Source organism: Telopea speciosissima, chromosome 6 (assembly GCF_018873765.1).
Source record: "Telopea speciosissima isolate NSW1024214 ecotype Mountain lineage chromosome 6, Tspe_v1, whole genome shotgun sequence".
Lineage (NCBI taxonomy): Eukaryota > Viridiplantae > Streptophyta > Magnoliopsida > Proteales > Proteaceae > Telopea > Telopea speciosissima.
In genome coordinates, this window is record NC_057921.1 from 37545958 (window position 1) to 37567852 (window position 21895).

At 37.2% G+C, this 21895-nt stretch overlaps 2 protein-coding genes and 1 long non-coding RNA gene across 7 annotated transcripts in view; 1 reads left to right on the forward strand and 2 right to left on the reverse strand.

Annotated features, from left to right (window-relative positions):
* Positions 1 to 1296: 1296 nt before the first annotated feature.
* On the reverse strand, positions 1297 to 17007 carry LOC122666294. The gene is made up of 3 exons (XR_006333523.1): positions 16996 to 17007; positions 8855 to 8858; positions 1297 to 1760 (listed from the first exon to the last, which is right to left on the reverse strand). It is a non-coding gene; the product is annotated as an uncharacterized LOC122666294 (long non-coding RNA).
* LOC122666293 (transcription factor MYBS1-like) lies at positions 14063 to 15530 on the forward strand. The gene is made up of 3 exons (XM_043862482.1): positions 14063 to 14068; positions 14377 to 14824; positions 14960 to 15530. The coding sequence occupies exons 2-3, from the start codon at positions 14391 to 14393 to the stop codon at positions 15459 to 15461; spliced, it is 936 nt and encodes a 311-aa protein (XP_043718417.1). The 5' UTR covers positions 14063 to 14068; positions 14377 to 14390; the 3' UTR covers positions 15462 to 15530.
* Positions 17008 to 18150: 1143 nt separating the features above from the next.
* LOC122664591 (histone deacetylase 15) overlaps positions 18151 to 21895 on the reverse strand; it is a 60307-nt gene continuing 56562 nt past the window's right edge. For 3 of the 5 annotated variants that reach the window (XM_043860472.1, XM_043860470.1, XM_043860475.1), the window contains one exon: positions 18151 to 18491. In XM_043860472.1, the coding sequence (XP_043716407.1) occupies positions 18358 to 18491 (134 nt within the window). In that variant the 3' untranslated portion in view covers positions 18151 to 18357. Of the gene's footprint in view, positions 18492 to 21580; positions 21668 to 21895 lie in introns of those variants that run through there. The other 2 variants (XM_043860473.1, XM_043860474.1) reach the window with 2 other exon arrangements.

Genomic DNA, 21895 nt, shown 5'->3' on the forward strand with positions numbered 1-21895 from the left:
ACCCCTACTCACGGTGAAGGATTGCCTTCTTACCGTGGATGATAGAAACTTCCTTTGGTAATAAAACAAGGGGCAATTAAAAGAATATTTATTACATGTTCTAAATACACCTACAAAGGTATATATCATTAGTCACTTTTTATGAATGCCTTTTCTTATATTTTATATTAAAATAAATTATAAAAAAATTTATATTTTACAAGAATTTTTACACACCAACACCGGCCTGGAGTAGTGGGTGAGCCGTGGTGCACTTCTTGCCCATTCTGACCAGGAGGTCTCGAGTTTGGGCCTTTTGGCTGATACCTTTCCTCCTTTCTATTCCCCCCTCTCTCCCACCCCCCAAAAAAAAAAGTAAAACCTAAAAAAACAAGAATTTTTATATGAAAACAGATAGAGCTTAAGAATATCAAGAATTTTTAATAGGGTTTTTTACCATTACCACCCCAAAAACTTTACTATCTACCATTACCCCCCCAAAAACTTTGAAACAACTGTTACCCCCTCGTGCTGCATACTAATAACCAACTGGCCCCCGCCGTTACAAACCCGTAACAGTGGGGGTTAGTCGTGAGGGCTTGCCGTTGTCACGATTTTATTAGGACCAAAATACCCTTAGTAGTGAAATAAACCATTGTCACAGATTTGTTAGGACTAAAATGCCCTTAGTAGTGAAATAAACCCTTGTCCAAAGGATATCTTCACTTTCTCTTCACCTCATCCGCTTCACTTCATCCTCTTCGATTCAACTGTTGCAGCAAACCAGAGGAAGAAGAAGAACTTCGGCTCAGCCCTCTTCTCAGGCCACCATTTCTTCCACCATATAGAGAGGTGCCACCGTTAAAGGAAAAAACGCAGTTGATTGCTCTCTGAGAAGGGAAGAGAGAAGTGAAACCGGAGGAAGAAGAAGAACTTATCTCAGCCCTCTTCTCAGGCCACGATTTTAGCCCTCTCTGGTTTAACTATCTCCATCGTCTCAGGTGACATTGCAATTTCCGGCGAAGTTAAGGTAATACATTCATGTCTTCTTCTCCTTATTTTCTCTCTTCGATTAGGGCATAAAATCACAATGTCTTGCTGTACCCTTTTGATGTTTGCTGTAAATGAAATTACCCAGCCCATCTAATTAGTCTTCTACTCCCGGTATCCTTGTCCTTGTTTTTATTAATGAGAAATTGAAAACACTTCTTAATGGTTTTTCTCTTCCAGAACCCTACCATGAAGATAGTGATTTTTAAAGTATTAGACATTCTGGCACACTTTAAATTGAAGGCATTTTTAGGATGCATACTTACTGGGAATTCAGTGACGACTCCATCAATATTAGTTGAGCTAACAAATGTATTTATCTCCACCATTGGGTCTGAGAAGAAGTCCCATGCTTAAGATACAAACTCATTAGTAAACAAATTTACACAGACTGAAATGTTATACAACTGAAGCTTCTTTACAATTTCAGTAGCACTAGTGAAGAATAAAGCCTGATTTTCTGGAAAGATGGTCTCCTTGGTGAGGGACACAGAATGGGCAAATCCCTTGATGCCTTCGATGGATGAGTTAAGGGCATCACGGATAGTTTCTTCAACCTAGTATACAAGCTCATAACTAGTTTTCTCCTTAAATACCTTCAGAACAGAGCTGTTGGTGGACTGGATCATTACTTTTTGGATTGTCTGGTTATTGTAACCAGACTTGTCTAAGGAATCAAAAATTACATCAATTACACTTAAACCCTGATAATCTGCAAGGTAAGCTGCATTCTACACAAATAGAAAGCAAACAACAATTTTATCACACCTGAAGTAAAAGTAAATGAGGGATGGAAGTAACCCCCACACTATTGCAGGAATGGTATACATACAAGATAGTAGAACCCATCTCTCAAGCTAAATACTAAAATGAAAAGCATCATCTCAGAGATGATTCCCACAATTTTATCTAACTTTATTGTTGTGTTTCCCATCTGAACATCCAAAACAAAAATGTTACTGCAGGTAAGATGTCATCTGGGAGTGTGAATAGCGGCTGTGCAAGGTGGGTGAGGTTCCAAAACATGGAATGTTATTGTCGGAGGAGATCTGCTGTGAGGATATCAGAGTCAATGAACAACCCAGATAGGCTGTATTATATTTGTTTCAACAGAGATAATGGTGGTTGTAGATTCTTCAGATGGGCAGTACCCATTGGTGAAACAAGCCAATCTGTGCATGCTAGTGATGCACCAAACAATGAGGGTGAAATAGAGCAGCAGAGAAGTGAAGAGATTGGCAGTCTGAATATTAGATTGAATACTGTGGAGAAGACTGTAGCAAGAATGAAGATCACAAATCAAGTAGTAATAGTTCTGATTGTATTGTACTGTATTTGGAACGTAGTGATTTAAGTCTGGGAATATCAAAGTCATTTTGTTGAAGTCTATTTTGGTTAGTCTTGGGTTGTAATCATGGATGTTTTTTAGTTTTGGGTTGTAATGATGGATGTTAATTATGGTTGAATATTGTAGCAAAGTAGCATCTTGTGAACTGTTCTCTGTTATTAGAATATGTAGTAAAGTAGCATCTTGTGTAGTAAAGTTGCATCTTGTGAATTTCTTCCTGCAGCCATTTTGCCCACTTTAATGTCATGAGAATCAAAAGATCAGCCCCTGATGGAAGTGCATTGTGCTAATGATTTAAAGAGGGGTTGCAAAAGAGGGAATATGCCTCAACTTTGATCAAGCAAAAGAACAAAGTGCGATGAATCACTACCACTAACGTAGGAAGTAAATTTCAAGTTTTTAAGAGTATAAACAAATAAGGTGGAATGAATACAAAACAATAGAATAGGAAATCTGTTCTGTAAATACACATTTTTCAGGTCAAAGATGGATCAACCTAGAAAATGCATTGTTGCAGCAACAACAACCTAGAAAAATGCATTGTTGCATGAAATCTGTTTCACAAAGATGTGAAATGTCATGTCTGCAGTTCCCTCAAATCTGTTTGGAAATTTTCTGGCAGATTTTTCTTCTTGCAATTAATCCAAATCTATTCATATATAGATGGGCAGTACCCATATACAAGCAAGACCTTTTGCTTTGAAGGTTCCTTATCAGAAGGAACTGTAGTCTGTATTGGTCATATGTGCAGCTTCCCCTCTTTCAGTTTTGATAAAACAATAGATCTAACAGAAAAAAAGTGTAAAGGCAGAAAAATGTTCTTGGAGGGTTAAAAAATAAGTAATTATAGTCTCTCTAAAAAACATGAAAATCAACACTCAATTCATGATTGTCCTTGAACAACAAATAAAAAATAGCACAAAGAACCTTAAACACAGAGATTCACAAATAAAGTTCCGAAAATCAAGTCCAAAGGGCGGATAGCAATCAAGCCCCAAATAAGTTAAGAACCCCGTAGGAGTACATGTAAATAGTCTCTAAAAAAGTCACAATGAAATTACAAAGACTCATTGTACTTAAAAATGTTACAAACAACCTATGACCCTGCACCTTAATACCAGCCCAACCCCAAGACATAATTGTAAATCTGAAAGACATGGTTGCAGCATCTCATTGAAGTTGGCTCATCAGCTCAAGATCACCTCACCATACCTACAAATGATGAAACAAATTCCAAGTGACCAACTATACTTAAGTAAATGTTAAATGTTTGTTTTAAACAAATCAAGTTAATCAAGTTTTACACCCCATTGATAATTAGTAGGACTCATACCATTATTGTTGAGGGTTTGCTCTTCTGAATGCTATAACCTTTGCAGACTTGGCAGCCATTTTTCCCTTCACCTTCTCTTGTGCATACACAATGTCTGAAGTTGTAGTAGATTGCTGTGAGGACCTGGTTATCCTCTGTGTAGAGGTAGCATCATCATCCCTGTTGTTTCTCTTTCTCTAAAAAAAGACAAGAACAAAAACATTACATTCTACATAGTTTTATCATGCAAAACTAAATATGACATTGAGTATGTTATCATGCTATACCTTAGGAGCACTGCGAGAAGTGGATGGTCTCTTGTCTTTATACTTGCAAGTCCTCTTGTTATGATCAGTACCTCCACAGAGTTGACATTTGATACTCCTTCTCTTCTTCCTTGAATTGCATGGGGTTGCCTCATCCGGTTCTCTTCTCCTACTCATACGAGGTCTACCAATCCCTCTCTTTAATATTGGAGGAAGCAAGTCGGTCTCTTGCGTGTACTAAGATCACTCATTGGGTAAATGATTTCTTGATAGGCCATTAAATATCTTTCTCGTGGTGTAAGCTGGATCACAATAGTCCTCTAAAGTTCCCCTATAATTTGGAATGCAAACTCCAACATGTTTACAAGGTAACCCCGTTGCTACCCACACCCCACACTCACAAGTTGACTCAGTCATGTTAACAACATATCTTAGGCCAGATCCATCTTGTATCTCAAACATCTCTCTACTGTTGAAATGGGTACACAAGTGCCTCATACCCTTCCGCATCGCCTCCGCCACACATTGTTGGAGTCACCTTGTGACACTTGGTTAAGCCACTCTCATACATTTTATGTAACCTTTTCATCATCTTCACTCTAAGATCATCCACCAAAGTAAGGATAGGCTTACTCCTCAAGGGTCCTACCCAGTGATTGAATGACTCAAGATAGCTTGTTGGTGATGTGGTCACTTTTGGCTCTATGATCAAAAGCATGTCTTGCCCACATCGGTACTGGTGTCTTCATCAACCAATCATAGGCCCCTTCATTATCTTCCTTCATTTCATTCATAGCCTTTTGGAATCCATAGGCATTATATGATTTGCATGCAGCCCAGAACTGACTCCTCAGTTGAATGCCACTACCCCATCGTGACTTGAAGTTATCAGATAGGTGTCTCCAAACAATGCCTATGGTGTGCCTCAGGGAATAATTTTGCAATAGCTTCAATAAGACCCTATATATGAAAAGAATATTGACTAGTCAAAAACCTAAATATCTTGCCATAAAATCACAAATATAATGTCAATGATATTAGTCATACCTTCTATTTATCTGTCATAAATGTATATGGAAGTCCTGTAGGTGTGACTGGACCTATGGCATCACGTAAGCAACTGAGAAAGAATAACCAACTGTTAGTGGATTCATTCTCAAGCACACCGTAAGCAACTGGATACATGCCATTGTTTCCATCCATTGAAACAGCAGATACAAGAACTCCCCCATATATTCCCTTCAAATGACATCCATCAAGGCCCAAGAATGGCCTGCATCCCTTCAAAAAACCTTGAACACAAGCATTAAAACATACAAACAAACGCCTGAATTGACGATCTACTTTGTATTCATCTCTGAATAATTCACTCTCTACCAGTCCATGTTGGAATCCATTCTGATATTCTATCGCTACTTGGTTCCCAACATTTTCTCTCATTATCCCGTCTGCATAACTTTCCAGTCTCCTAAATGCTTTTTTATGACTTGAACTATCTTCCCCTAGGGCAATCCATTTATCCCTATACAATTGCATATTGCAGGTGTCCAATGAATACTGATCACTCAACAGTTGTTCCATGGTTTTCAGACTCATATCTGGGTCCGATCTAATTTTGGACCCAATCTTTCCTGCTATCCAACGTGCACTTACTCCCTCATTTCTAACCAATTTCATACATGTGTGAGTGGGAGTAAATGTCTTGATAGCAAATGTAATGCCATCTTTTAAACGTGAAGCATATATCTTCCATGGACACCCTTTTCCTGCACAAATTGCACTCACCTTTTTGCCCTCATTTTTTATCTTCAATGTCTTAAAACATTCTTGCACTTCATAATCCTTCAAAACTTCTCTGAAGTGCTGCCCATTCCTAAACAATTGTCCAACTGTCAAATGGATCCTATTGTTTGGATCCCTCGGTATATCAGACTGAGTATCATAATCCTCTTCCTCACCATTTGATCCCTCTTTACTGTTCTCTTCCTTTTCTGCATCACTTCCAAATTCTTCATAGTCTTCATCACAACTCTCTGAACTGTCACTTAAATCATCAGATTCTCCAGCTACATAATCAGAATCTGATGTGTCATTGTTCACTTCCTGTTCCTCACCCTCAAGTACCCTGCTAGCTGATGGATTGGTTGGATCAGATGATGGAATGATTGCATCATTACTTCCCAAATCTATAGTGGTAGTAGTAGTTGTAGTAGATCTCACAATACTAGCACTCCTACACCTACTAGACATACCAACTTCAGTAAAAGCAACCCCACTATCATGCATAACTGCAGAACTCCTATTGTCAAATGTGACTCGATTATGAGATGCACTAGTTGACTCAAGAACAGCAGTCTGACTGCTATTATGCATCAAAATAGCACCACCCTTCTGAACATTCATGTCACCATCCCTTTGAATATTTCTGCCACCATCCCTTTGAGGATTACTGAGGCCACCCCTTCTTATATTAGCTTTTGGCCTAGTACTTATAGACATATTAGTAAGGGGAATAGCTGGATATGGTGCTCCAATCTCTGGTCTATTTCTTGCAGTATCACCCATAAACTTGACATGGTGTCCATTGATGGTAACAGTATCAGTGTTGTTACCAACTTGGACATTGTAGACATACATGTGGATACAATCCACCTGAGTACCAAACATGTTTACCATTTCCATCACATCTTTATCTGTCTTCACTACCATATCTTTCATCTTGTTAACTGTCATATATTTGACATTGAAGTCCACAGATCTCCCTTTGGGAACAGTACTCAAAAGTGAATTATATATGTCAGATATCCTATCTAGGTAACCAAATCGTTCAACATCAATAATCTTTGTAAATGTCCCTTGAAGATAGTGGTACTGTACTTCAGTTGTTGTCATCTTGAAGATTATAGACTGTTTGGCTGCATGGTTATGGATTTTATAGAAAAGTGGGAGAAACATCACATTTGTCAAGAACAGTCATTAAAATTCAAGTTTGACAAATTACATCCAAGTATCAATATAAAACTTAACAGAAAAATCAGTCACATGATGTGAAGCTTATTAATGTGACATCTTTTAATAACTGGGGACCAAAAAAGAAAATATTAAAAAGATGAAGTAACATGGTTGGACTTCCATTTGATGAGCTATTATGAGTGAAAGATATGCTGCAAGGTTTCTTGTAGAAATTGGAGTACTTTCATGAGTGGTTATATTGAACATGCATGAAAGAATGGCTCATGCTTTGGGAATGACACATTAATAGGGAAAATATGAGATCTCAAAGGCAACCAACCAACCAAGCCCTCTATGGGCCACATATGCATGGAAACTAAAAGATAAAGGTTTTGCAAGTAAGGTAAGGGGAGAAGGCAATCAGAAGGTGATGTAGATGGTCCACTATAAAGAGTCAAGGACTGCCCCATAAGATTCTGTTGGGTTTGTTCCCCTTGGAACCACATGAAAAGGAAAGCATCCATCCTTATGCTTTAATTGAAGGTTACTATAGCTATTGCATACCCCACAACCATCCCTAAAACAAGACAAACCCCAACACTTTGATAGAACTACTGTGGAACTCTAGAAGAGAAAGTTATGAGCCTCCAAAAGTTCAAAGTTTCAGTTGCTAATGCAGTTATTAATGCAGAGAACACCAGCCTAGAGACAATGAATACAGTCCAGTTGCTTGATCTATTCACATCAGCCCAGACCAGCAGAAAGGTAATCTTGACCACTCTCTACATTTTATATTACATTTTAATAAATGAAGAAAATTGTTACATATCTACACCGGAAAAATAAGTTACTTTGGTTTTTTTTCGGATGAAGCATAATTAAAACCTGAATATACCCATGATTCTTTTATGGATTTAAAGCACAAATGCAAATCTCTCCCACTTGGTGAGGAAGACTAGATATTGAATTCTTTAGCCACAGTTGAGATTCTGCTAATTCTCACTCTCACCTTGCCAAAATTTTGGACATTATTGGATCAACTAGGGTGCTACTGTTTCACAGAGCTTAGATAGTAGCTTTGACGGAGACCCAAAATCAGTTGGTGGTGGGAAGGGGTTGAAAGCTATACTTGGTGGACTAGAGGAACTTTGGGATCAATCACAGTACACAGAGGAATACAATCTCAACCAGTTTCAAGCAAAGCTTAATGGAGCTTAACAGCTGAATCTAATCACAGCCAATGTATAATGTGTATTAGTTGTCTGTTGGCTCTCAATTTTGTCGCTGTTGCCCTAATTCTTCTTTTTTTTTTATTTATTTAATGTTTGTAAATGTTCACTGTATTTGTGGGAAACTGGCTGAAGAGGAAAATGCGGCTTTCTAAATGTTCAGCCAGGTGGATATATATCCGGTTCATTGGAAATGCAGGAGGGCAAGAGGGGGGGGGGGGGGGGGAGGGGGAGGGAAGGAAATAGAAATTTGTATTATTTGCATATTGTATATACCATCAGCTTCTCTTAATGTAGTTGCACCCTCTTTAATCTTTCACTGAAGACACTACATTTTAGGCAAATGGTTTTAGTTGAGAATCGAAGGTTAAGATGTTGACAAACAAGCTATGACTTAGGATCTCTATCTACAACAAATTGACAGTAAATCGTTTTCCTATCCATACCCATCTCCCAAGCCCCATTACCCTCCTCCTCCCCCTCCCCCTTTTTCCTATGACGCGGCTTATGATCCAGAGACATGGTAGCAACAAATTGACAGAATCTTTTCAAAAAATTCAAAATGAATAGAAATTTGAGTCGAAAAACCTTAGTTCTTAGCGAGTTTGAGCCGAAAAATATACCTTTGTGCCCTTTCTTGGTTCTCTCTGCGCTTCTTAGAGAGCAATCAAGTGCATTTTTTCCTTCTGTCCTACTCCGAGAGCTTTAACGGTGGCACCTCTCTATACGGTGGAAGAAATGGTGGCCTGTGAAGAGGGCTGAGCCGAAGTTCTTCTTCTTCCTCTGGTTTGCTGCAACAGTTGAATCGAAGAGGGCTGAGCCGAAGTTCTTCTTCTTCCTCTGGTTTGCTCCAACAGTTGAATTGAAGAGGATGAAGTGAAGCGGATGAGGTAAAGAGAAAGTGAAGATATCCTTTGAACTAAGGTTTATTTCACTACTAAGGGCATTTTAGTCCTAACAAATCTGTGACAATGGTTTATTTCACTACTAAGGGTATTTTGGTCCTAATAAAATCGTGACAACGGCAAGCCCTCACGACTAACCCCCACTGTTACGGGTCTGTAACGACAGGGGCCAGTTGGTTATTAGTATGCAGCACGAGGGGGTAACAGTTGTTTCAAAGTTTTTGGGGTGGTAATGGTAAAAAACCCTTTTTAATATTGATACTTTGTTTTATTTTTTTGATAGAAATCCTTTAAAAGAGAACGGGAGAGGGAACAGAACCATGCATCATAATGATCTTCATCCGGTTGGAGGGGGAACAAACCGCAAGTGCTAGGTGCTTGCTTTTTTTTGAAGAACAAGAAAAGGCAAAAAGAAAGTGGCCCCACTCTAGGTGCTTGCTTTCTAAAACATAAACCATCAGTAGAAAGAGAGAAAACCATTGGTTGTGGCAGTTGAGGTTTCTGTTGGAGTCAATCTCATACCGATTACTAAAATCATGCCTGAGAAAGAAGCCTATGGGACTAGTAGTACACCCTTTTCCTTAGGTATAATAGTATCCAAAGGATGAAGTCAGTATCTGGATTGAGCTCCTCTCCAGGGAGCCCAGCACGCCCAAGGAGCATCCAACCGTTGGGTTGTGCTGCACACATCCCTAGGCATGCACTGAGATGTGTGTGACACAGCTCAACCGTTGGATGCTCCCTGAGCACTCCCTGGGTGTTGAGCTCCCTGGAGAGGAACCGGATCCTCAATATCTTAGCGAGAGTGATGCGATGTTGATTGAATCCAAATAATATCCAAAATTTCAAGTGGTATATAGTATATACCTTATAATCTATGCTACTTGATCTAACCAATCAAGTGTCCACATCATCAGCACATATTGAGAAGGAAATAGTTCATTTAGAAAAACTTTAAAAGAAAAAAAAAACCCAAAAATGGGATTTTCTTTTTTATTTTTTTATTTTTATGAAAAAGAAAGATCTATGAAAAACAAAAAAGAAATCAATCACAAACATAATCCGTGATAATTAATCTAAGCTTTTCAATTCTAACTCTATGAGCTAACTTATGAGCAACCAAAATTCTATCTTTGCCTTGCTTCATAAACATATTTTTGAGAAATATTTAGACTAACTCATAATGTCATGATTCTAAGTATTGGTATTGTATCGTTTGTATCGGATAATATGTATCGGTTTTTCTAGTCATCGATATCGATATCGTGCTGATACCGTATCAATAAAACGATACAGACAAGGGGTAAAATTGTTAGAAAACTCATTTTTTAAGGAGATTCAAGGGAAATTTTGTCCGATCCAAATCGATATCGTATCAATATCATATCAGTTTAGTAGATTAACGATACCCGTTCCGATATCGTGCACTAAAACCATGATAATATCCCATGATAAAGTGAAGATTTCTGAAGACCAAATCACATTCTCCACCGTCAACCACTCAACTAAACATTTGTAGTCAGTCAAGACATCGATATCTGTGGCCAAAAGCGTAAATAGATGCCCTGAAAGGGGCTCTTAATTGAATTAACTAATTACTAATGCCATATTGTTGAGTGAGTTGCTTCTTGCTTCTACGGCATGTACTTGCAACCTTATTATTCTAATCATTAGAAAGTTACTTAGAATTGGATACTAAATTATTATTACCTATAAAGCCACAAAGAAACTTCAAATTTACAAAAATTTATCTTTGGTTCTTCCCGAATCTTCAATCTTGGAATATAGATTTTTTTTTGGGTAGAATCTTGGAATATAGATCATATTTTTCAACATTACCCTTGTATGATATATATATTTTGTAACTTAACAAGCAATTCGGTGGAGAAAGGCCAATAGGATGACATAAAGAAGGTTCTGTGAACCTGATAATACTAATAAATTAATACTATTTTATTCTAAAAAATAAAAAATTATATATGGATGATTTTCATGAGCCATCCCTAAGACCATGTTTGTTTTGTCATTATAAAACTTTTCATACAAATGATATTTTATATGAAAATTTTCTTTATAAGATTTTCATGTATTTTAAAAGGTCTTGCTTATTGAGGACCCTTAAGTTGTCATTATTATAATCTTAATTTTTTTAGGCTTTTAGTATGTCATTTATTCTTTTAATGAAGGTAAAATCGTGTCATTTGACATGCGTACTCAGAAAATATGATATAATGATATAATGTTAAGTCATTTTAAAATTATTTTAATGTCATTCTTTACCTATGATGACTAGGGTTTTAGGAAATCAGTATCGGATACAGGATCGGTCTCGACCGATATCAATCCGGATTGCCCCGTATAGTGGTATAGATCGGATAGATTAATCCCTCGTTTTCATTTATTTTATTTTTTACCTTTTTACCCTTGGTCCATATCGATCGACCGATATGGGATCGCCCTCCACCGATACCGATCTGATCTAGGCGATTCCTCTAATCCACTACCGATCAATTCTTAGAAGCTTGATGATGACAAAATAACCTTTGTGAATGCATAAATTTTTCAATCTTTGTTTGAAAAGGAAACACCTATGATCCACGGTCATCATGACTCACTTTATAGGATGAATGTCTAAAATATCCCTCCTCTCATTATGATATCCATCTCATTGTATCATGACTCACGGTGAAGGATTGCCTTCTTACCATGGATGAATGAAACTTTCTTTGGAAATAAAACAAGGGGCAATTAAAAGAATATTACATGTTCCAAATACATCTATAAAGGTATCATTAGTCACTTTTTATGAATGCCTTTTCTTGTATTTTATATTAAAATAAATTATAAAAAAAATTCTATTTTACAAGAATTTTTACATGAAAACAAATAGAGCTTAAGAATATCAAGAATTTTTTATATTGATACTTCTCTATTCTTTGTTTTATTTTTTTATTTTTTTGATAGAAACCCTTTAACCTTTAAAAGAGAAGGGGAGAGGGTACAGAACCATGCATCATAATGATCTTCATGCGGTTGGAGGGGGAACAAACCGCAAGTGCTAGGTGCTTGCTTTCTTTTGAAAAAAAAAAAAAAGGGGGGGGGGGGAAAGAAAGTGGACCCACTCTAGGTGCTTGCTTTCTAAAACATAAACCAGTAGTAAGAAGAGAGAAAACCATTTGGCTGTGGTAGTTGAGGTTTCTCTTGGAGTCAATTTTGTGACGGTGGAAGTGGGCTGGTTGTTCTATCATCATAATGGTTGCATCCTTAGTTACAGCATCAAACAGCGTTGGATTATGGCCGGTACTATTTTAGTATAATAGCTCCAGGTCTAGCTCATCATTCATCCATGCATAAATAATAGAATTTCATGATGAATCATAGCTACTCATCTGTAGAGAGAGACTAATAATGTTTTTGGGAAAAAGAATATTGCCCGATCGCATAGCCCTTGCATCAGTGCAAGATCAATGAGAGTGCATATAGACGCATCGATCAGGGGAAGATTTTGAAAGATATGTACATATATAACAAGACATGGAGATATGACAAACATATATATATATATATATATATATAACAATTAATAAGGAGACGGGTATAGACACACCTAGATCCATGATAAAAGAATAATGCTTTCACGAACAATGCTCGCTATTGTAGTTGCTGTCAGCGCTCGTCAATTGTGTCTACCCTCTTCTCTTATTCAATATAAGGATTCTGTGTTATTTACTTAATGAGCCAATGACGACAATATATATAGTGAGAGTAGAGACCAAGCTAGCAAAAAGTAAAGTAAAATCTCATTTTCCATTATAGGATAAATATTAGATCCATATTCCATACATGTGTGATATTTTCATACATATTAAGGTGTGTCAAATAAAGTCTAATATCTCAATGATCACTTAACACAATTCGACTTAGCTGACTTGCTCCACCAATAATTAACACTTATCAATTCGATTTAATGAAACAAATATGGGGACTATGTCAGCCCACCAAAAACAGAAACCTTATAGATTTTTCATTATGTAAGGGTAGGATGATCTTTTCAAGAGAAGTATCTTGATGCAGACTGCATGAGACGACATTATTTTTCCTTAATTTTATATGGTAAAAAGAATTGTGTCGATCGAGAGTGTGCATGCTACGCCCAAACATAGAAGGAGACTAAATGAATGTCTTGCCCTCACTCCCATTGGCCCTTGCCAAGAAAAAAATCCTCTACAGTGCCCCTTGCAATTTGATCTTGAGAGCTTAACATATAGAAGATGTGACATCCAATGTTGCCAAGCTTGAAAAGAAAAAGAAAAAAAACATCTGAATCAATCGAGCTCAGACCATTGAATGAATAACTTCCACATGTTGAGCTCTCAGGCCTGAACAGTAAAACACCGAAAGATAAAAGAATTGTAAAGGATTTTAATCCGCTCCCACCATGCTCCCAGACAAAGAATGCGTTTCCATTTTATATATTTTTTTATAAATGTCTCTCTTAACATCCTTAAACTGAGAGACAAACTGAAAGGTACTACTTATAAAAACATGAAACTTTTCCAGCCATGGGAACTGTAAAAGTAAAACCTGATTTTTGTAAACCTTCATGAATCATGATTGAAAAAAAAACCAAAAAACAAAAAAAAAAGAAGAAGAAAAGGCTTATAAAAACCCAAACGGTGCACTTCAGACTTTTAGCCTGAACGAGTAATGGAGAAAAGGCCACGTCTCTATGAAAAAGCCCCCAATGCCCCATTACACAAAATTCCATGGATTTGCTCTTTCTCTCTCCCTCTCTCCCTCTCTCCCTCTCTCCCTTGAAGTTGACTGACGGTTGTTAGCTAGATTCTCTCTCTCTCTCTCTCTCTCTCTCTCTCTCTCTCTCTCCACATTCCATGATTGATTGTTACTTGCTTTTGCTAAGTTTCAACTAAAACAGCGAGTATTGAGTAGAAAAAAAAAGGGCAAAAAAGGAAAAAGAAAAAGAATTGTCACGAGAGAGAGAGAGAGAGAGAGAGAGAGAGAGAGGGGTAATATGTAGTGTTGTATCAAGATGACAGTCACCCATCGCTTCAACCTCAAAAGTGGTCCTCCATTGATATTAAGCTTCTTGCTTCTTCCGTCTTATCCTGCACCCTTTCTTATCCTACGCATTTTTTTTTCCTTCTCCTTCTCCAGAGCAGTCCCCCCCCCCCCCCCTCCCCATTACTAATTCCTCACCAAAATGTCCAAAGATGAAGATGAGTAATGAGTTCCTCCTTTCTTCTTTTTCCATACTCTGATTACCCTCCAAAAAAAAAAAAAGTTTCTCTGTTTTCTATTGGATTTAACTGAAAAGAAGAAGAAGTAAACATGACAAGTACAGAAGAAGAATGGAGCAGAGAAGAAGAGAAAGCCTTTGAGAATGCAATTGCCATTCACTTCTCCAATAATAACTCTCATGAAGACCCTTTGTGGGATACCATTTCTTCCATTATTCCAACCAAAACCCTTTCACAGCTTAAGCAACACTATGAGATGCTTGTGGATGATATCAGTGCAATTGAAGCTGGTTTAGTTCCAATCCCTTCTTATATCACAGAGGAGAACACTATAAAGAAAGATCAATTCCCTCTCAATACTAATTCTGCTTCTACTTCTACTGACCGGAGATCGAATACAAATTCTGGCAACAGTTTCGCCGGATTGAGTAGCGAATTGGCCGGGACTGGTCATAGATCGAAACATGGGTCTAAGTCCGACCAAGAACGCCGGAAAGGGACTCCATGGACTGAGGAAGAGCATAGGTATGTATGTATCACTTCATTATTATTTTTTTTTTTTACTGAATTTGAAATTATATGTAGAGGGTCTGTTTGGTTCTTTAACTAGAATCAGTTTTTATTTTTTTGGGTTTTGGTTTTGGTATTGTTGTTTTATAGGTTATTCTTGTTGGGGCTTGATAAGTTTGGGAAAGGGGATTGGAGAAGCATATCAAGAAATTTTGTGATTTCAAGGACACCAACTCAGGTAGCAAGTCATGCCCAGAAGTACTTTATCAGGTTGAATTCAATGAATAGAGACAGGAGAAGATCTAGCATACATGACATTACTAGTGTGAATAGTGGAGATGTCTCTTCACCACAAGGCCCCATTACAGGCCAACAAGCCCACATGACTTCAACTACTACACAAGTTACTGGCATCGGCGGCGGCGGCGGTGTTACCGGAAACAGCCCATCAATGAAACATCGGCCGCCGCCACCGATGAATATGGCTAGTATGGGCATGTATGGAGCTCCAATGGGTCAGCCAGTACCAGCCACAGGGCATATGGTTTCAGCAGTTGGAACACCAGTTATGTTCCCTCCTCCAGGGCATCATCATTCTCCTTATGTCGTCCCCGTCGCTTATCCGGTGGCGCCGCCAACATTGCACCAATAGGAAATGGTTCCTAAATATACTCTCCAATTAAACATCTATGGTGCCTGAGCTTGACTTTGACCATGGTAAGATAATAGAGAAGTAATACTATATGTTTAACTTCAATTCAGTTAAAACCCACAAGGTATATCAGGCTAAAGATGTTGTTTTCATGGTATTATTCTTCATTTGGAGGTGGTGTACATGGTGGCCTTCTACATCATTTAGATTTATGTATGATGGGGCCAAGCTTCAAAGATTTTAATTTTTTTTTTTTTTTTTTTTTTTTGAAAGTTGAAACAATGGAGGAATAATAATCTTTCTTTAGTTGTATGAAGTGAATATTATGTAGCTTTTTTGATTACTAATTGAATAAATCATCATAGAAGAAAAAGCTGGACATGCTTATATGATATCAAGTAATGAATACAAATGATTCTCAATGTTACATAAGCTTCTCCATAACACATTCACTAATTGACTTGATATGAAATAATTATTCCTATATTGGATTAGGATCTCATTAATGTCCTACCCCACAACTTTGTCTTGGCATGAGTCACCCCCCCCCCCCCCCAACCCCAATCACACACCAATCTAGAAGTGAGAAAGAGACCTTCCATGTGGGTGGCAGGACCCAAAAGGGCAATGAAAAATATATCTACTTAATCATCATGAAATCAAAAGAAAGAATAATCATTCAAAGATATAGAAAGTATTTCCGACACCAATATCCTGCTTTTTAGTCTCTTTTTTTTTCCCCCCTGAAGAAAAATCTCTGCTTTAAAACGTGTCTTGTTCGGAGAAGGTGGAGAGCATGGTTTTAGGTATCAGTTTGAATTTGGTATCGGTCATATCAGTAATATTGGAACCAATACCATACTATATAGACGGGTTTGCCTTAAAAAAATATCAATATCAGACTTCTTTTTACATTTTTATGCTCATCCGTATCGTTTTCGGGATGGATTCATGGATTGGATTGATATCGGTGTTGGCCGATACTGATATGGATAAACTGATTAAACCGATACCAAACCAATACCTAAAATCATGAGAGAGAGAGAGAGAGAGAGCAATTCAAACATGGGAGCACCCTCACGTGGCATTGGCCGCGCTAAAGTGGTGGTGGGCCTATGAAAGAGCCTATTAAAATATATCTAAACAGTAAGAAGAGGCGATCTGACATTGAGAGCACCTTCATTGAATCCTTGCCCTTTAGGATAAGGCTCTCTTCTCTGTCTAGCGCAGGCCCTCACGAGAGGATATTTCTCAGTTTGATACCCCGCTTCTAAGTTCTATGGTGAGTGAAATTGGGTACTGCATCTACTCAAAGTCCAGTGAAATTTTCACAAAAGGGGAAAAGAAAAATAAGTGAGTGAAAATTTCAATTTTCACTATGTTTTCATGTAAATTTTTTAGGGAAAAAGTTCTCACTCTACCTTCAAAACAATTAGATGAAGGAAAGAAGGGGATGTGTTAATACATTTCTCTCCCTTATCCCTAATTTAGAAATGGTAGAACATACGCCCTAAATTGTGCAATACCCTATAACACACTGATCAAGGGATTCTTCTTTGACCATTATTGAATGAAAAAAATCGTTAAAATATCATTTGCGTACAAATTTTTAAAAACAAGAACGCTATCTGATCACGTGGCCAGCATGACTCCTACGCTTGGACACAAAACCATTCTACCCTCATGGAAAGAAGAAAATCCCACCAAAGTCGATGCTTGCACAGTGCACTTTCGTTGACGTGCAGGCTCTAGAGGGTCAGGCAGAGTTCCTCTCAGCCCTAAATTTTTTTACTAAAATATTTTCCAATGTTTGCATGTAGAAGATAAAACATGGTGTAAAAAACATCACAATAAGATTTTCTAATGCTTATTTGCCATTTAATTTACATGATAAAATCATTTAAAGTAATTAAATAAAATATAATTATAATCAATTTACGCAGTCTATGCCATAAAATTGTGAAAATTGTACGTGGATGGGTCCCATGTATACACTAGTCACATGTGACCCAACCCAACCAAGCAAACAAAAAGTACCTACAAGAAGTTAAAATTTTACGAGGGAAGATTTAATGGTCATATTGCACATAAATTTGTCGGGAAAATTCCCAAAAATATTTAATCTGAAAAATTATATTTAACACAATTTTGTTTCTTCTACTAGTATTTTATGACCAAACAGAACCTTAAGGAAACATATGATTGCTAAAACTGTGATTCCACTGAATCAATATAGTCTATGAGCAACTGTGTACGATGGGGAAGGAAGACAAAAACAAGGGAAATGGTGCTTCTTGGACAGATCTCCACATTAAGGATGGTCCCCCCCCCCCCACCTTCCCCCCCTCGCCTCTTGCACCAAAGAAATACCAAAAATGTAGAATGAGGCAGAGGACCATTACTACACTATTTACTTACATGATTGATTCCTTGGATGTCCTGTAAAATTCATGTCGGCCACGCAACAAACATGTACACTGCAGAATTGCAAATATGCCAACTTGGCTTTTTGTTAAATCAAAACATCCAACTACAGGCACCGAAAATGTCCGTTCTCCAACTCCTGCTCTCTTCTTTCATCCAAAATATTAGAGATGGTTCCAAATTCCTAATCGTTCCATTCTAGTCTCCTTCCCAACATAACAGTAAGGGGGGTGTGAGATCACAATGACCAACACCCTTGATAATAAAATAAACAAAAATTTCCACATTTTATGGAATAGACAAATGAATCTGAGACCCTGATTACCAAATGCCAATGCCACCAGAAACAACATTATAACTAGTTATGTTTTTCATACAAAAAATGGATGGCCATGAGACCAGCCTAGAAAAAGTAAGCCATACGCAAAAGCCTGGGCCCAAAAAAGGGAGTGGAGGATGCAGGAGACAAAAATTAGCAGAAAGCTTTAGCCCGCCGCTTTGCCTTTACACGTAGTTGCCCATACAACAGATGATACAATAACCTTTTTCTTCCACATAACCACCATTTTGGTCCCTCTAGCCGCCGTCTCTTCTTGGCCATTTTCTCTGCAAGACAGAAAATTTGATGAGAAATGAGGTCTCAACTTTTGGGGGGAGAGTTCTGTCCAAGAGCATATTGCGTGGAAGCATCAACATGGGTGGGGCTTCCACCTTCCATGGGGGCGGGACAGTCATCTCGGCCCATCCTGCGGACGCAGGAGCCATGCTCCCAGCCAGGCTCCTTTTTCCAAAACTTTTAATAGAAGACCATCAAAAGCATCAATACAAAACTAACAGCATGTTGTAGCTCGCGTCTAATAGAATTTTTTACTCCAACTTAGACACAATCATTACCTTCGTCTAAGAGTTCAGTATCATTTACTATTACATAATAGGAAACTTGAGCTTCCATCAATGGACTTTCCACAGGGAAGAATAAAAGACAGCAGTCTTAATGTCACTGAAGTGATTGCATTAACTGCAAAATTTCATGCCAACACTGCCCAAAGAAATAAAAGAAATGCTTCTACGAAATTTGTTTTTCTTCCCATTCAAACAGAATATTTACTCTATTTCTCCTTTTCTAATACAACCAAAAAAGTATACTGAGCCTGATAAATATAAACCAGATATGCACATAATAATAATAATAATAAGAGGCAATTTAATGCAACTTAGGGTTCTGAAACCCTAAATCTGGTCACTAGGGTCCACAGATAATAAATAACTCAATTTTAAAGGAGCAGTAGCAATCTCGTAAAATTCTGAGAAAAGTTTAGGACCTTTTTGGAAGGAACAAAGTACATTGGACGGGTAAATAAATTTATGGCTTTTGTGGAATTCAATTTAGAATAGGGATTAAGCAGTATCACTTCGCAAAATAAGTGTTTTGAAGTAATTATGCTGTTGTTATTTGTAATTCAGGGAAGAATACATCTCCAACCTCACAACATCAGTAAACCAGCGGTAAACCTCTATGGATTTCGGTTGATAAAATTCACCCACAAGAAATCAAATAGGACTGAAAATTCAGGGTTTGTATCCCGACCCTAAGCCCTCTTGAATCCAACTGATACCACCCAAAAGATCAGCTAAGAAATTAATTTCAAGTTATGAAGTTGTATCTGGCGGCATAGTTCCAGGTTTCGGTTTCAAGCTTGGTTTCGACCAGTCTCGAAATCAAAATATTTCTATCAAAACCAAAATTTCAGTAGAAATATGTACACTTTTTCTGCAAGTTTCAATGATGGGTTTCGAGGGTTAAATTGCCAAATTAGGTCACGAAACTTCTTGGAAAACCTATTTTAAGCCCTCTAAACAAAGTGGAACCTTTAGATTTCAAAAAAATCACACCCAAAATGGTAGTTTGACTTTGGATCCAAGGTTGGTAGTGTACGTTGTATAAATTCTCTATTATGGCCTATTCCATACAATGTTTAGTACTAAAACACAAATGATTCAAGTTGGACAATTTAAATATGAATTAAGAATGAATAGACATAAAAAAAAATGTCTATTCCCTGTAGCCACCAGCTAGATGCTACTAAATCATTCATTATTAAAAATAATTTTTATAATTTTTTTAGAAATAATAATACCATAATTTATCAAAAATAATGATGGAATGAGATATTAAATCATTTTAAGAACAATAATTTCATCAATTTTTTAGAATTATTAGAATTATCAAACAAGAACAGAAATTTTTTCCTATTTTTTCTAAATTTTCTGTAAATTTTTAAAATAATTTAAAAAATACAAACTTAAAATAATTAATTTTTAACCAAAAAAAGAAGACCCCAACTCCATGAGGTTGTAGATCAGCCAACATAACAGAAAAGTAACAACATTACCAAAACACAAGGAATAATTGAAGAGAACAAGAGGAAGAAATATAAGAAGATGATGGAATAAGCAAGAATAAAGAAGGAACTTAACCTGGAAAAGAAGAACCAGGTAGTGAGAGAGATTGAACGAAAGAGGAGAGTACCAATCGAACCAGCCCTTGGTTCCAGCAAGCACATTCAACGAAACTCAAATTTAATAAATCCAATCTGTCTTTTACATGCATAAATTTGAAGGAGCAAGGTTTGACAATTCAGAATTCGATCCCATTTCGTTTTTGACAAAACCGAAAAATTTTAGCTGAAATTTCGGTCCATTTCGACACTACAATTTCGATGGCCATTTGGTTTAAATTTTGGTCAAAACCAAAATAGTTCGCAAAATTTTGGTCATTTCGACCAAAATTTCGAGCCATGTTAAAGAGATTCAAATCATTTTCCTAGTTGTACACTATTTTGGGAGGTAAATTTTGAATCAAACTCAACTCTATTACTCTACCCAACGAGTGCTAACAGAAACTAATAATAATAAATAGCAAATGAGAAAAATAATCCTCAAACAAGTGAACAAACCCCCTACTGAGGTCAGTCCAGCCTTGTAACATAATCACAGTTACACATATAGTAGGTCTAACAACCTAGGGAAGGCTGAGCTTTGTATGCAACCCAAATTTTTTTTTTTAAATGAAAAACTTGGCACGGAACCAGTTTTTTTTCTTGGAGGGGGAAGGGTGGGGTGTGGGGAGTATCTACTCCATGTGTAACCCTACAAAACTAATACTATTGTGAATATGACAGCAATTCAATTTCAGGTTGCTCCATTGTGACCAAGTGGTCACAGGTTCGAATCTGGAAACAGCCTCTCTGTGAAAGCAGGGGTAAGGCTGCATACATTATGACCCTCCCTAGACCCCACAGTGGCGGGAGCCTTGTGCACTGGGTACGTCCTTTACTTCAATTTCAGGTTCAGAGGGTAACATGAAAAGATTTTTCTGATAAATGATAATGAACAATTCAAGTAATTGCATCAAGAATGATGAAGGGAAACAAAGTAAAAAGCAGCAGCAAAGCAGCTTTTATGGATGGGTTGTGGAGAAAAATGAAATTGTGTGAAACAATGCTCTTGCAGAGATGTTATAGTAATTTATGATATGAATAGGTAATTTTAGTTTATTCCTTCATTAAATAAAAAAAAAAGGTTCATTTTATATTCATAGTCTTTTCATATTAGACCCTAGTTATATAACTAAAGTATGAAGTTAAATTTCTTAAGTATAAAAGTCATTTGAAGGAATAGAATAGGTTCCATACCACGCTACTACACAATTCCCTTCTCCCCTAGTCCTCTTCCTTTCTCGTCTTTTTCTTCCATATTCTCTACAAAATAAATTTCAGTTGCTGAAATTTTTTTATGCAAAACATGGTGAGCAAAAGTTTAAAGCACTCACAAAAACCTTTTAGCAAAGACTCACGAATTCCAACATGAATACCCCAAACCAAACTTTCCATCAAGTGTGTGTGTGCGTGGGTGAATGTGTTTCTCATGTTCAGAAATTTACAAGACCAAACACTGTAAGATCCATAGACTTGGATCTGTGAGACTACCCCATTGAATTTCCATATCAG

Coding starts and splice junctions, on each gene's coding strand:
- LOC122666293 (XM_043862482.1), top strand. CDS start 14,391: ATGACAAGTACAGAAGAAGAATGGAGCAGAGAAGAAGAGAAAGCCTTT. Junction 14,825..14,959: donor TGGACTGAGGAAGAGCATAG/GTATGTATGTAT, acceptor GTTGTTTTATAG/GTTATTCTTGTTGGGGCTTG.